The sequence below is a fragment of the Pleurodeles waltl genome, chromosome 1_2, assembly GCF_031143425.1.
Source record: "Pleurodeles waltl isolate 20211129_DDA chromosome 1_2, aPleWal1.hap1.20221129, whole genome shotgun sequence".
Classification (NCBI taxonomy): Eukaryota; Metazoa; Chordata; class Amphibia; order Caudata; family Salamandridae; genus Pleurodeles; species Pleurodeles waltl.
In genome coordinates this window covers 1,194,298,576-1,194,314,880 of record NC_090437.1, presented here as the reverse complement: position 1 = coordinate 1,194,314,880, position 16,305 = coordinate 1,194,298,576, and the positions used below count along the sequence as shown (strand labels likewise).

Here is a 16,305-nt window from a genome sequence, read left to right as displayed (position 1 = left end):
ATGTAAATTGGGCCTCTTCAAATAGAGTTCAGTTAGTGCACCTGATACAAAGATATTACAGCACTTTACCTGAGCATCTGTTACATTACACAAGAGCACATTCATTTTTGGAAGCAAGGGGAGATTAAGCGATCTGGCCAGATTCACAGGAATGTGAGCTGGCGAAGAGACTCGAACCGTGTTCACCAGCTCCAAGGTCAGCAGCTGTGGTCTTTACGCCACATCCTCTGCCCTAGGTTTCCTTGTCTGGTGCATGTTGGGGCAGTCTGGGAATAATTTTTTTTTTATATAGCGCTTGGTAATTCATTTGAAGTTAGGCTGGTATTGCCAATGTAGAGGAATCATTTCTTTAAAAGTTTAACACAGAAATATATGGCAGCCCTTTTTTCTTTCCTCCTAACTCTTTTGACCCCCTCATTCTCCAGGTTAAATGCCACAACGCTGCCTTTTTGTGGCTTGTTTGGTGCTTTAAAAGTTTAGGTAAACACACTAGAAAGGTTTACATCTCTAGGGTATCCCAGCCAGTCTTTAGGAATGAGGCAAAAACCCTCCCAAGATGGCGGCCTTGTTGTGTCCTCTCTCCTACAGCGACAGGCCTGGGAGGGTTGCTGTGGCACCTGACATACATCCACTACACTCCAAACCAAAACACATTGGTAAAAGACATTGTCATTTACAATGTCACTAGCTCTAACTCTCACAAATGTGAGAGCTATTGCATTTCAAATGCTTGTTTTTGTTGTAGTGAAGTAGACCCACGTGCAGACTCTTGCAGCTTGAGCGTTGTTTATTATCAGTGGGTTCAGCTGTTGAGAAGTTGGAGTTTCAAGGGGCAACTTGTTTCCTAATACATGCTTATTGATATAGTTGTATAAAAAGCAATATGTTCCAGCTTACAAAAAAAAACTTGCTCTTATTAAAAGGCCGGTTTATTCAACATAACGGACTCAAGCTACATGCATGGGGCTTTGTGTATGTTCACTTGTTTCTTTGGTGTTATGCAGTGACATTTGTCTTTTTTGTTATTGCTTTCAACTTCTAGGCAAAGTAACTGAGGCATAGTGAAATAAAATAATGTGCTGCGAATCAGACAATATAATGAAGTGCATGAACGAGGATTAAAACCTAGGGCTATAGTTTCCACACTTGATAACAGGTCAACATCTTCCTTTTTTAAAGTTTAATATCTCAATTATCCTTATTTAAGTTTACTATCTCTTCCCTTAACAGGGTCTTTGGTAGAACAACTTTATAGGTATTGTAAGTAAATGTTCAGGAATCCCTTTTAAAAAATCCAAACAGATTATTCAATTTTTAGATAAGAAGCTCTTCTGAGATCGTCTAGACTACATGTAAGAAGTATTTTTTCTTTTTCCTCCCTGCGTTTCTGTCACATGCAGATGATTGAAACCGACTGCTTCAAAGACATCAATATTTATGAAACAGATGGCTGCTTGTCACCAGATCTAGATGTGAGCAAACCTATCCCACGGCCAAAGAGAGGCTTCTTTCACAGACTGTTCCGAAGAGGGGTAAGACCACTTAAAAAGGTCTTTGTGTCACAGTTTTCAGATAAAGACAACAAACGCATGGATATTATTTTGTTTCTTTGTTTTTGGACTGCCTCTGTCAAATGGCTTTGATTTTCATTTGTCCCATGGATATTTTTGTTAGTGCAGCTAAGTATATGAGACTCTTTTGAAAACAGTAATATCTTCACAGCTCAGTGTCTTGATAGACTTACAGGAGTCTTGCTAATTGGTTAATGATACATGCCATGCTTTTGCTATCACCAAATTCCCCTAATAGGAACTGTTCAAATGGTTACTTTTCAAATAGGATCTGATAACATTTACATTATGACTAAGGGCTTACAATATTTGGGATGAACATATTCCGTGATGTTGCTGGCGATCCTTAACATAAAATTCTCAGATTTAGGCTGCATGTAATATGCACAAGCACAGATCAGCTTATTAGTGTGCAGAGCAAGAAATGTGAGTGTTTGCCTTTAGGATTCCTAGAGTAGTTTTGATCCTGTATACTGTATATATTGGTCAGCCCATGTTGTAGATGTATAAAAATGTGTAACTAGCTTAGGTGAGCAGATCCTGACTCCGCTGGTCAAGGACTGTATTTAATCAATCAAGCTACAGAAGGGTTTATCATGAGTTTTGGAATGTTGTGTGATTTTCTCTGTTAAATGACAATAGAACCCGAGGTGTTGCTTGAGGATATGTCACTTAGCTTCTGCCACAGAGATCTCCGTTTACTGAGCAAAATTCAGTATGGGAGCCAAGCCCCACGTCATTGTCTGAATTGATGGATATGCTTGCAGTTTTCACTTTCCTTCCCTCTGCCCTCATTCCACCTGTCTCCACTTTTCCTAATCACTCTTTCCTTGCCACCCAACTCCCTTACCCCTTCCCTCCCACCAATGCCACTCCCTCCCTGGCCCCCCAGTCCCTGTTCACTTACCTACTCATACCCCTTTGTCCTCCTCCAGCCTGAAATAGAATCTGTTTTATAATATTACATAACTGAATTCAGGGAAGGCACCAATTGTGAATCGTGGCTACACAGCAGAACCAATACCATAATACACACATATTCCATAAGTTTACATTCCATAGATTTAAAGAGAAAGCAAGAAAGAGAAATGTGGAGGGGCGAGGATGTGGTGTTGCGGCCAGAGATGCCACCTTCAAATCTGGGGAACAAGGCTCCAGTCTCGGCGTTGGCTCAATAGCCTGTGATTCTTGGCAAACCACTTATTCTCCCAGTGCCTAAAAAAAATGTAGCTGGTGATCAGCTAAATCACTCCACTACCTTTGGTTCAAGTTCACTCTATATAAAACTGTAGAAAGAGAATGCAGCAGCCTGTTGCTGTGAGCCAAAGCAGAGGAAGTACCAAACACGTTTGACAGGCTGGCTGTGGCTCACTTATGTTGCATGTATACCAAGTTACCACAACGTTAAAGTGCGTCTCCCAGGAGCGCCTCAACATTTTTGGTACAGAAGGATGAAGGCACCACGGAGACCTCAATAATTAAAGCAAGACTAAATAATTGTTTCACTGTTTCATCCTTGTTAGAAATGGGTTCTCTAGTTGGCAGTCGGTTTGCACCCTGTCTAAGTAGGGACCCTCCCTCTAGTCAGGATAAGGGAGATACCAGCTCAGATAACATTGGCTCACCCCGTTGGTAGCTTGGCAGGAGCAGTCAGGCTTATCTCAGGAGCAATGTATAAAGCATTTGCACATAACACACAGTAATAAGTGAAAACACTACAAAAGGACACCACACCAGTTTTAGAAAAATAGCCAATATTTATCTATAGAAAACAAGACCGAATATGATAAAAATCCAACATACAGTAAGAAAAATATGAATTCTGCAAGATTTACTCAAAACTACAGTTCCTTGAAGTCGATAGCTCCACCTGGGGCTATCACGGCGTTGTGATCAACAAAACCAACATATCAGGCCGGCTGCAGCGTTGTGGGCCAGCTACGGTGTCGGGAAGACCCGCAAACAGTACCTTGGATTTGCAGGGCGTCGTGAACCTCGCAGTGAGCTCCGGAGAGCAGCGTCACTGACGTCGTGGTGTCGGTTCCGGAGTTGGTGCAGGAGTCGTCGGGCCCTTGAGGTCACACGCTTTGCAGATCGAACTCCAGGCTGATGAAGTTAGGTGTGCCGGCATGGATGGCATCGGGGCTGCGGTGCGAAGTGGGATGTTGCGATGTGCGGTGGCCACAGGTCACGGTGCAGGCAGCAGCTCGGTGACGGTGTCCAGCTGCGTCGGTGAGACCAGGGCTGCAGTGTGAAGCGGGGCGGTGCGACGTGTGGTGTCCACAGGTCCCGGTGCAGGCAGCGTTGTCATTGCTGAAGCAATGTCATCGGTAGGCCCAAGCCAGCGGTGCGGGACAGGACGGTGCTTCGTGACCCTCACGAGCGGTGTCCACAGGCCACGACGAAGGCAGGATGCCTGGTGACAACACAGGAGTCAATGGGGCTGGTGTCGGTGGTCCGGGGCTGCGGTGGGGAATGGGATGGTGCTTCGTGTACCTCACAAACTGTGTCCACAGGCCACGGTGCAGGCAGCGGCGCCGGTGTCAGCAGGAGCGGTGCCGTCGAGGATGCCTAGGCTGCGGTGTGAACAGGCGATGCCAGAGTTCGGGGCCCAAAGGTCACGGTGCGAGCAGTGGCTTGGTGAAGTCGTCCGATAACGGCGTCAGTGAGACCAGGGTCACGGTGCAAAGAGGGGCAATGCGACTCTGTGCGGCGGCGGAAGGTCACGGTGCAGGCCAGCATCGACGTTGGCGGCGTCACAGTGGTTTCTCCTCTTGAACAGCACAAAACACACAGTTCCCAGTGCTGCAGGTCGAGGAAACTGAAGTCTTTGGTGTCCCTGAGACTTCCAACAGGAGGCAAGCTCTACTCCAAGCCCTTGGAGAACTTTCTCAAGCAGGACTCACAGCAAAGTTCACCCTGTGCTCTCTTTTCAGGCAGAAGCAGCAACTGCAGGCCAGTCCAGTAAAGCAACACAGCAAAGGGACAGTACTCCTCCTCCAGCTTTTCAGCTCTTCTCCTTGCAGAGGTTCCTCTTGATTCCAGAAAGATTCTCAAAGTCTGGGGTTTTGGGTCTTCTTCTTATACCCAGTTCTGCGTTTGCAGTTGGCAAACTTCAAAGCAAAGTCTCAAGTGTATGCAAAGTCCTTCCTTGTCCAGGCCAGTCTCCAGACGCTCACCAGGGGGTCGGAGATGGCATTGTGTGAGGGCAGGCACAGTCCTTTAGGTGTGAGTGACCACTCCTCCCCTCCAGCACAGATGGCTATTCAAGATATGCAGGCTACACCCCAGCCCCCTTTGTGTCACTGTCTACAGGAGGGGTGTGAACAGCCCAACTGTCAAACTGACCCAGACAGACAATCCACAAACAGGCAGAGTCACAGAATGGTATAAGAAAGAAAATGCCCACTTTCTAAAAGTTGATAAACAAACTAGGTCAACTTGGGGGAAGTATATGCCTGAACTCCCACGGCATTAAAAATACTTTTTTCAATCAACTTTAATCTAAAATGAATGTATAATACTCCAAATTAATTTATATCACCATTTAATGATTAATGAAAAACATATCTCTCCTTCAACCATAAAAACTTCATTATAAAGTAGGTGCTCCCAATATACAATGCAATGAAAGTGCAAAAGTGATGTACGTGCATAAGTGTACAATATATACAAATGTGGTTAAAAAACATATACAAAGAAAAATGCAAACTTCAAAAAGACCCCTTCAATCCAGGTGTCTTGAAGTTGCTTATATATAATCCACATATAATATAGTCAACGTTTCGACCCTATATCAAGACATCAATCATTAGTGGGTCATCCTCAGGACTGAATAGCTCCTTTAACTGGGAACACCTAATATTTTAAATATCATACTTAAACGATTTCGGGTTGGGTCTGCAGAAAAAGAAAACCACCGTCCGTGTCGCTATGACACGGACGGTGGTTTTCTTTTTCTGCAGACACAACCCGAAAATACTCTTTTAAGGCAAAATAAAGGAATGCCATCAAATTTCAATAAAGTATTGGAAGATTCTTGCCAATTGGAGGACGTTGTAAATTATTGACACCAGGAAATATAAAAAAGAGGAGATGTATTCTATGAATTAATAGGAATCGTTCAACTATGATATTTAAAATATTAAGTATTTTTAATGCCATGGGAGTTTAGGCATATACTTCCCCCAAGTTGACCTAGTTTGTTTATTAATATTTAAATTACCCAGGTCTAAGGGTTATATGGGTTTGCCTCATTTGTTATAACAATTACATTCTAAAAGTGGCATTTTCAAACAGACAATTTAAAAACCAACTTCACTAAAGGACGTATTTTTAAATTGTGAGTTCAGAGACCCTAAACTCCATATTTTCATCTGCTCTCAAAGGGAACCTGCGCTTTAAGGATATTTAAAGCCAACCCCCATGTTAACCTACGAGAGAGGTAGGCCTTGCACAGTGAAAACCGAATTTGGCAGTATTTCACTGTTAGGACATATAAAATACACTAGTATATGTCCTACCTTAAACATACACTGCACCCTGCCCATGGGGATACCTAGGGCCTAACTTAGGGGTGCCTTACATGTGGTGAAAAGGGAAGGTTGAGGCCTGGCAAGTGGGTACACTTGCCAAGTCAAATTGGCAGTTTAAAACTGCACACACAGACACTGCAGTGGCAGGTCTGAGCCATGTTTACAGGGCTACTAATGTGGGTGGCATAACCAGTGCTGCAGGCCCACTAGTAGCATTTGATTTACAGGCCCTGGGCACCTCTAGTGCACTTTACTAGTAAATCAAATATGCCAATCATGGATAAACCAATCAACAGTACAATTTCTATAGGGAGCACTTGCGCCTAAGCACTGATTAGCAGTGGTAAAGTGTGCAGAGACAATAAACCAGCAAAAACAGACCTAAAAAAATAGGAGGAAGAAGGCAAAAAGTTTGGGGATAACCCTGCAAAAAGGGCCATTTCCAACAATCCTCAACATTGGCTTCCTTGTTAGCAAATTCTACCAGCTGTAACTGCTTTAAAAACAAGAATGCAAGATGTCTTGATAGCCAGGGTCCTTCACTGGATGCCCATGATGGCGCAGACTGACTTGAGTGACGGAAAGTTTGAAAGACTTCTCACGTTCTACGACTAGGGAAAAATCAACTTTTCCATTTTATTAAGAGCTGTGTAATATTCTGACGACCTGTTTGTGTTCCTCACTGAAGGACTGGGACGGTCATCTGTCCAGGTGAAACACATTATGGATTTCCCTGCTTCTGGCTCTACAACAGTGCGTGGATACTTGCATAAACCTCTTAGAATCGCAGTATTTTAAGAAAATAAAGCCATAGTAGTGGTGATCAGCACACAGAGACCGCTCACTCAGAGAGGAGTTTTGTGCAAGTGTTTCCTGTCATCCATTCTTACCTTTTTTTACAGCCTCCATGCAAGTTAGTGCATGTAAAATTCGGACTGTTGCCTTCAAGCACAATATTTTTGTGTATTTTGGACTTATTCCATAGTGTTTGGCATGTTTTGTAATAAAAAAATGTAGAAATATCTCAATGTAAACTAAAAAGCAATAAAAGTGAAAATATATTTTTTTCTGGCAGTAATGAAGAAAAGATAAATTACATTCAAAATAAGTTAATTTTATTATTTTTGAAATCAGCAGTGTGAAATAAATTAAATAGAGTAAGACGGGGCATGGCCAAAATGGCGGCCATTTAGCAGCTCTGCTACGGAGCTTCACTGCGTGCAGGACGAAAAGCACCTTCAGCGGTGTTGCCGGGGCAGCCACAATGCCTGTGCACCTTCGATACACTAGTGCACAACAGATGAAACGATTTTGAAGCACAGTCACTGCTGCAACAGAGTAGGCGTGGTTTACAGTTCTACCGAGCCATACGCTGAAGCTCTAAAATGGCAGCCATTCCGTAACCCATTTCGGAGCCTCCCAGACGGTGCACAAAGCCCCACGCTGACACCTATATAGCGAGTGACTGTCAGCGAGAACTGGAGCGTCGAGTGAAGGCACACTTTCCAGGTGGAAGTGCGCGTTCCACTGCGCATGGGCCTGCTGCTGCACAACACAGAAGGGTGGGTCAGTGCCATTATAGATTCAACAGGGAACCTGCCGACTGCCTCCCGTGTGGGCACGGCCAGGAGCAGAGATAATCAGTGAGTCTGGAATTGCTTTGGATGTTGCCTGCCTTGCTGACCGCTAATGACTGTGATAGTGTTGCGCTGAACCACGTAATGCTGACTGTGTAGGATGGCTCCACACTGGGCCGAACCCACTTGAGTACCTACATAGGCTACAACAGACCTAGTAACACGTAGATCAAACTGTGAAGTGGTGACCGGACACTTCACCCCTTAGAGACTTGGTTGGAGGGGCTCAAGACCCACACTCAACGTCCTGAGATGGATGATACTCATGCGGTTTGTGTCCAGAGCTCCCTGTGCCGGTTGCCGCCTGGGCGTAAACAGTGGCAGTGGGGCCTCCTGAACTGTCGCTGGACTCCTTGCGCAGAGAAATCAACTATACTGCAGGACACCAATCTGGAGGCTCAGCACTCTGGAGTCTGAAGCGCAGGCGCTAGTCTGTGCAAAATAGTCTTCACCTCGTGACGGTCCACCTTGTACCGCACCACATCAAAAGACACTGCTTGGAAAGACATGCTGAGCAAACCTCTCGCACAAAAATTGGAGTAGTGCCCAAACGCCTCCCCTCTCCCAATGTATCATCTCAGACAGCTGAGCCCAAGCCTGAAACTCTGCTGTCTGGAGAGTCTGTGACCCGTAATTTCCTGGAGCATTTCTTTGGCACCGAGAGAGCTGTGGCCCTCAAACGAGATATGGTGGCTGATGTCGAAGAACTTAAGAAAGACTTGGGTGAAATGGGTCAAAGATTAGACACATTGCAGCGGTCAGGTGACCTATAAGAGGAAGAACTCCATGACCACCAAAGAGAACTGCTGGTGCTGTGGGACAAAAATGAGGATTTTTATTACACCTTGAAAATAGGTTGTGCCACTCCACAATTCGCACCAGGGGTGTCCCATTGAAGCAGACTCGGGGAGACTGGAGAAATATGTGGTGCGACTATTCTAGCAGGTAGCGCCGTAACTGATGGACAAAGACATTGCACTGGACCACACTCACAGGGCGGGTAGGGCAACCAAGACCCCTGGCACACCTCAAGACATTCTCACATGCCTCCACTCATATAAACAAAAGAAAATCTTCATGGTGGCTGTCTGAGACAAGACCACCATCACCTTCGAAGACTCGAAGGTTGGGACCTTTCCCCAGTGACACTCCAGCGGCGCAGAACACTGCGACCGACTTTAGCAGTCCTGCACGAGAAAGGGCTTTGCTACAGATGAGGATACCCCCTTCCGCCTTATTTTTGTCTGGAAAAGGAGACTCATGTAGTTTGTACGCTTGAGGCAGCACACACTATCCTTTAAGACTGCCTCAGATGATGATGCTCGCCAACCTAAGACTCATTCATTACCTCGTCCTACTGCTAGGTTGCAGCAGCAATCACGAGCGGCGAAAAAGTCTACAGCAAAACCCACAGCATCCAAAAGTCACATGATGTGGGCGGCACTCTTACGGCAACTCCAACAGCAAGGGAGCGCAACTGAGCCGGAAAAAGGACTGACCCCTCAACCAATGTTTAATATAGTGGATATGCCATTCATTCCCCTCCAGATATGACACTCACTTCCTTATAATTGCTAGGCCTGGTGGCGGGGCTGCAGCAGGGAAATCGTTTAAACATCATGTGATGGAGCTCCCTCTCTCCCACACACTTGGCTGCAGAGATGCCTAATCGCCATGGACATAGACCCCCATCGCTTGGAGATGTTGGTTCCCAGGAGAGGGAACACTGTGGTTCTGTTGTTTTCATTGTTTCCACTTTCCCACCCCCTTGACAATTCACTCACTCGCTTACACTGGGGTTGACACAGTCCAATGGCTGCGTCTTGAGTACCTGCTTTGCTCACAGTTCTGGGCCTAACCACTCCTACTAGTAGACCGGGCAAGGCAGACTATCCTATAGTATAATTAAAATACTTGGCCTCAATGTTCGAGGCCTTAATGCCCCCTTGAAGTGCTTGGCTCTCCTTTCCATGTTCAAGGAATCCAAATGCGATATCTGCATTATCCTGGAGACCCATCTCCCCAAGAAGGACTGGCATCTCCTGCTGTTTCGATCACCAGTTTTTCTTTTCGGGCCTTCAGAAGCAAGCTGAAGTGGCGGTTGTTTTAGACACATACTTCCCTTGCCGTGTAATACAAACGCATGCAGAAATGACAGGTAGAATGCTTCACTCCGTATTGCCATACACACACATTCACAGTGCCTGCACTGTACGCCCCCAATGACTAACAGGAACCCATGGGTAGGATAATGGCATCACCTGACACTGACATACTCCTTGGAGGAGACTCCAATCGAGTATCAAACACCCTCATAGGTATATCAGCTCAGCCAATGGGACTGGCCACTGATGGAGGGTGGACTGGGAATTCCCCATTTAACCAATACCAGGCAGCACAACTTAGGTACTTAGTGTAGTGGTCTAGGTCCGAGACCGAAAAACACTGGTGCTTTATTGACCAAGTGATATCTGGAAGATACCCTGGATCTCTAAACCACATAGACCAGTGGGGGTTTATATCTCTGTGCTTTGGGCAACAGTGGGCACTTGGGGCAAGGTACAGCTACCAAACAAATTGTTCTCCCATTTCTCTTCACAGACACTGATACTTGGGAACTCTGATTTCTCACCCGCCCTGAAGGGCACATCATTCTTCCAGTGGCAAATTGCTGGCTGTAAAAGAGTGGGAGATCTTTTTGACCAAGACAGCCTTTTAGATTTTGCACAAATCCATTCGGACTACGCTATCCCCTCTAGTGCACATTGGCAGTATCTGGCTATCAGACACTGGGTCACACAACCACACATAAAACCACATGCAAGTCGCTCACTCACACCTTTCAAGAGGTGCCTTATCACCTGCAACACGGACAAGTCTCCTATCATACATCTATGCCACTTAAGGTCCCATCCTCTGCACAATGGCGATGGGAGCTGGAATGCGAATGTCAGTTTACTCAATGGGCAGATATTCTGCATTGAACACGTACATCCGCTTTCAGTGCCAGTGGCAAACACTCTTAAAAATCATACACTACTGATTCTACACGTCTGCACGACTGGCCAACTGGAAGCCAGGAGAGGATGACAGTTGTTGGCGGCATTGTGGTCACCCTTGGACACTAACACACATCCTCAGGTACTTCCCCAAACTGCAGCACTTTTAGTCAGAGGTGCTGGCAGGTATCAATGAGATGCATAAAACGGACTTATCGTGCTTTCCCAGGTACATATTGTTAGGATTTCCTAATGTGCTAATATACTCCTTGCACTATATGCGGGGCCCAGCCTTCACTCTTGCCCCATGTGAAGCAAAACAAACCAGTTTAGCTAAGTGGGGGACAGATACCGTCCCAATGAAACTGGAGTGGCTTCACAAACTCTGGAGCCTCCTGGGTATGGAGAAACTAACCACAGTAGTTGGACACAAGCTGCCCCAATTCAACAAGACATGGGGATCATGCATACTCTTCCGTGCCCAAGAGTTTAGGGAACTATCCTGCCAGAGACTCCTAAGAGTACCCCACCTCACCCAGGCACACCATGATCCACTTGGAGGAGCTACAGTAACTTCCTGATTTGAATACTGTCTTAGCTGAACTGACTGCATTGTAATCTGCATTACTGACCACTGTCGAGTGTACTACTCTTGGGCTCTCCAAGGTTTTACCCTCCATCAGGACCATTCCCCTCTGCCTCCCCCATTTGCGTTTTTATGTTTCCGTTACCCCGCCGGCCTGTGGACGTAGGTGAGGGCTGATTTGTACTCATTGGTTTCTTCTTTGAAAAATGTAATAAAATTGAAACCTAAAAAGGGTAGACTTGAAAGGCAGTTTATGGTAAGAAATATAACTCCAATTCGGGTTAAAGAAAGGAATTGATACAAGTTGGTTGTAAATTACCAGGTAATCTATGCAGCAATAATAACTTTGTGACTTTTGAGGAAGGAATAGGGAGGAGCCAGTTTTTGCAATATCCCAAAGTAGCAAACATCTCAAGGGGGTCTTCACAGATGCCCCGGGGCTCACACAACCACTCCAAGCAAAATATTGAAGACTGGAGGGGAAAAAAAAACTAATAACCAATATGTATAAATCTTTACAGGGGTACAGAATGTGGAGGTTGGACATGTGCAACAGAGGTGGGTACACAATACAACCGAGCACAAAACAGATGGGGAATGGAGAAGAGCATATACACAAGTCTGTGGTATTTCCATGAACGCTTGTTTCAAGCTAACACAGTTTCAAAAGTGCACAGGACATCCCTGAAACCACTGAACCTGACTGGCAAATATATACTCGGGTACCATGGCCAGCCCTGGCAAATGTTGAGAATTAATAGCTGATTTCAGACATATGATTTGGTCCTGGCTTTGCATTTCAGAGTTATGTGACACAATGGTTGGGGTGCGTAAGACAGTAGTGGGAGCCTCAATAGAGAAAACTATGAAAAAGTTACTGTTCAATGTCTAAAAAATATGGAAAACAAAATGAAAGGGATATTTCTATCACTGTGGAAGGTACTGGCGAAATGCAGAATTGCAGTTAATTGAAAACAAGAGAGACCACTCACTTACACTGGCTGGGAAAAAGATCTACTGGAATGGGTTATGGCAGAAGAGATACATATAAAAAAACACGATGTACAAACGAAAAATTGACAAGATAATTCAACGTAATGGGCTGAGATGTTACAGCTCATTACAGACTCACCCACCCTGAATAATCGGTGCCAAACGTGACTCATTATGAACTGTGAGAGTTAAATCAGAAACAGTACATTAATAGGGGCTAACCGTGGTGTTCGATCTGTGTGCTCTTGGGGTATTTTGGTGAGCTCAGTGAGTAGGCTGTCTGAGGTTGTGACTATGCACGTGACCATTTGATATATTTTAATATAATATTTCAAGTATACTATAATGGCACATGTCCTTATGTTTATTTTTCGCTCTTTAATGTGAAAACCAATAAAATATATTTTATTTAAAAAATTGTGGTTGAGGGTAGTATCAGCGTTAAGATTTGGGTAATACTAGATTTTTAGGAGGTTCCAGTGCACCTTCAACATTATGAAATGTATCTTTTGTGGGCTCATTGTTGTCAGTCGAATGCTAATCAAACCATTCAGCATCAAGGCTTTTTTTTATTTTGGTGTCGTGCTTTTTCATTGATTCTCTTTTTTTATACCAAGGCTGACTCTCGTCACTAATCACAACCCATTTAAAAAATGTGTTTGCAAGCACTAAGTTGTGGCAATTGAGGACCTATTCAAAAACGTAAATTCAGTCGTAAACGTAAGCTTATGACCAAATTTAGTTTTTTTTTATACCTTCCAGACCTTCACAAAGGGATTCCAAGGAGGCGTAAACCCATTTACTCATTCTTGGATCTCTTCCGCGAGTGCAGAGTTCTCTACACCCCTACATCCCACTCCATTGGTGTGGAGATGAACCTTCCAAGGCATGGTTCGTCTTGAAACATTATAGACACCCACACACAGCTGTTTACTGACATACACAAATTCGCATAAAATAGAAATGTGCATTTGTACAGGGGATCCTAAGGATCCTGTGCACAGTTGTCAACAATAGACAATTCCACACAGCGGTAAGGAAATCCTGCTGGGATAGTTGCATAACCATCCCAGGAAAAGATAGGGAACCTGCACTTGGGACAGGATTCCATGCTTATTTCTGGGAATGTTTGGGGATACCAGAAAGCAGTAAATCTGCACTAGCACCTAGTTGTAAACCTACAATTGTAAATGTACTACTTAAATTGTGAATCAGGCCCATCCTGTTCAAGTAAGGCGGACAGTGAGAAAAGGCAATGATATCAGAGGATTGATAAATATAACTTGATATCACTGCACTCTAGCCTTCAGCTAACAGTTTATTATGATTCTGTCTGGTTTCTTAGGTATGCTTCAAATCTGGCTACAGCGACGACGAAGAGGAGCTGCCCCGAATATAAACCACTGACTATAGTTGAAGAAAATCAAACTGGCAAATGGATGAACTTTGGATGTGTTATTTGTATCTATAAACTGTTGAAATGTTTTAAAAACAAAAACAATTCTGTATTAGTTTACAGATTTTGTAAATTTGTACTTGAATTCTGGTCAGATGTATATTTTCACTACAGCTGTACTGAACAAAAAGCCATATTACCACTTCAGTGTGTGTCTTTATATAAATATGTATATGGATTAACGTACAAACACACACATACACAAATATATGTATGCATATATATACATATATATATAAATATGACAAACTATTTAAAACGTTTTTACGCACAGCATCCTATCTGTGATGTGTATTTTTTTTTCCTTCAGAGGACAAAGTTTATATAGGTCAGTGACTGATCACGCGTATTCCGAGGGGCTAATAGTTCCTATATAAATAGCAATCATTATATTTTCAAGCATGAGACAAGCGCACTGTTCCTGAGCTCAGCTCACACGCAATGCACTCGGCAAGAAGTTAGGAAGTTACGTTTTACGCCGTGGGAGGGACTGGGCAGGTTATTGGGTGCACTCTGTGGGCAACTGTAGATAAACGTGGGGTTTTCACAGATTTGCATCGTCCACGCTGTGCTTGGTTATGTACACTGTCCATGTTGCCTTATTCTTTAAAAACAAATGCCACCCTCGGCCACCTGCCGTTGGTCTTCTTTTAGAGAGGCTTTCGTTCATGTACCACTTAGTTTCACATGCACTTCTCTTCAGTGTTTTTGCTGATACATTACAACATGTGCATGTCTCATATATGTCTGCCTGTCTCTGCTTCCTGCCTTTATCGCTGCTCTGCTGTACTTGTAGGTCAGTCATCCTCAACCAAACAAATGTATCTGTTGCGTTTTCATAATCATTCAGAGCTTGGTGCCTAAGACTGTACTGTGATGGGCTTGGCTGACAAACCATCTGATTTCTGAGGTGATCAAGTAATTCAAAATGTATATGTGGGTTTCCAGAGGCTATTGTAATGTCGACAACATTGGCACACAAGAAAGAAAATACAGAAGCTCCAGAGAATCCAATACCGGGTGGCTGCACTCTGACTGAGTATAAGAAAATGACTGACATCCGGGGAGCCCCCTCCACTGGCTACTCGTCAAACAAAGTGGCAAGTTTAAAGATCTGTGTGCTATATAAAGCCCATGTGACAGAGGCCTGGACATACTGCACACTCTTGGGCCCCGCTGCAGGCCAGGTTGTATCATCAGACCTGCCAACCAATCCTTTCCAAAGTATGACACACAAAGTCAAACGCATCAATGTGCTAGACGTCTGGAAGGACTTCAGGTTGTATCTGGGAGCTTTGCTGCCTTCAAGTGGCCTTGAAAACACTCCTTTTGCCCTCGTCTTCCGCCAACTCTGCAATACCTCGAGCTCCCCAAGGAAGGTCCAGCTCCCATGCTCTAACCGAGGGATGTTCCAGCAATGCAGCTGCTGACCCAGCATATCGGGGACCCCCATACCACTTTGATGCAACCTATAATTCTGGTGCTGCAAAGAGGGAACAAAACGACATGAGGGGGGGGAGATAGTAAACTTATAAAAACAAAAACACAAGTAGAAGCAGGAGTGGAGTCTGTACCAGGGCTATCTCTCTTATAATGGCACATGTCCTTGCAAAAATGTATGTGGATGAATGTTTTATGTTTGAGTTTTGCTTCTGGAAAAGCAAGAATCTAAGCGGAAAGACAAGAGCTCCTTTAGTTTTCAGTATTCCTTACTTAGAAACAATATTACCAATAGGAGAGCGAAATTTGTTATTTTTTTATTGTGTTATCGTTCTTGGTCCCTATTAAAAATGAAGTAATTTAAATGTACTTTAATGGAAAGTTGGAACTTGTCTTTGATTTTGTACACAAAAGACCCTTTTATGAATGGTTTATTGTTGGGAAGAAATGCGTAGCCTGATTTTTATGACCTCAAAGAGCAATTATATTCAGCCAGTGAGTTTGGCTGTAAGTGTAGTGCACCAGCAGGAAAGAAAATTAATTGCATTTTTTTTTTTTTTTATAGAGATTATACAGTTTTCTTTCCCAGCGCTTTGACCTTCTATAGAAATGTTTAATGCTCGGCCTGATTGAGTGTTGTTTGTTGTTTTCACTGTTCACTAGCTGATTCTTCATTTCGTTTTTTTTTTATCTCCCTTGATCTAAAATACAAGCTGCCACTTAAAGTTTCCATTGGAGAAATTTGCCAGCAAAATTCAATTACATCCGTGAGCTCAATAAAGGAAAAGCTAGTTACTTCTCTTAAGATGCATTAGTTGGGCCAGGTCAATAAAGTACTATATGGTGGAAGTCAGTAAGGCAGCAAGTACTTACTCTGTGTATTACGGAGGCAGCTAAGCAAACAGAAGCAGTGCAGATGCAAATCTTGTGTTAATATAAGGACGGTGGATAATAGGTCTGTTGTGTTGTTTGAGATGGTGGGAATTGGATAGACCTACATTGAACATCTGTACGAGTTAATGGCACGTGAGTGTATTGCAGGAGATCCCTTGTAAAAGTAACTATGATCCCATGTACCAAACGTAGTT

The 16,305-nt window shown here is 44.0% G+C and overlaps 1 protein-coding gene across 2 annotated transcripts in view; it reads left to right on the top strand.

The window, feature by feature from the left end:
• Nucleotides 1–15,592, top strand: part of GRK4 (G protein-coupled receptor kinase 4) — a 327,289-nt gene extending 311,697 nt beyond the window's left edge. For both annotated transcript variants that reach the window (XM_069203507.1, XM_069203503.1), the window contains 2 exons: nt 1,401–1,532; nt 13,667–15,592. In XM_069203507.1, the coding sequence (XP_069059608.1) occupies nt 1,401–1,532; nt 13,667–13,720 (186 nt within the window). In that variant the 3' untranslated portion in view covers nt 13,721–15,592. The remainder of the gene's footprint in view (nt 1–1,400; nt 1,533–13,666) is intronic.
• The last annotated feature ends 713 nt before the right edge of the window (nt 15,593–16,305 follow it).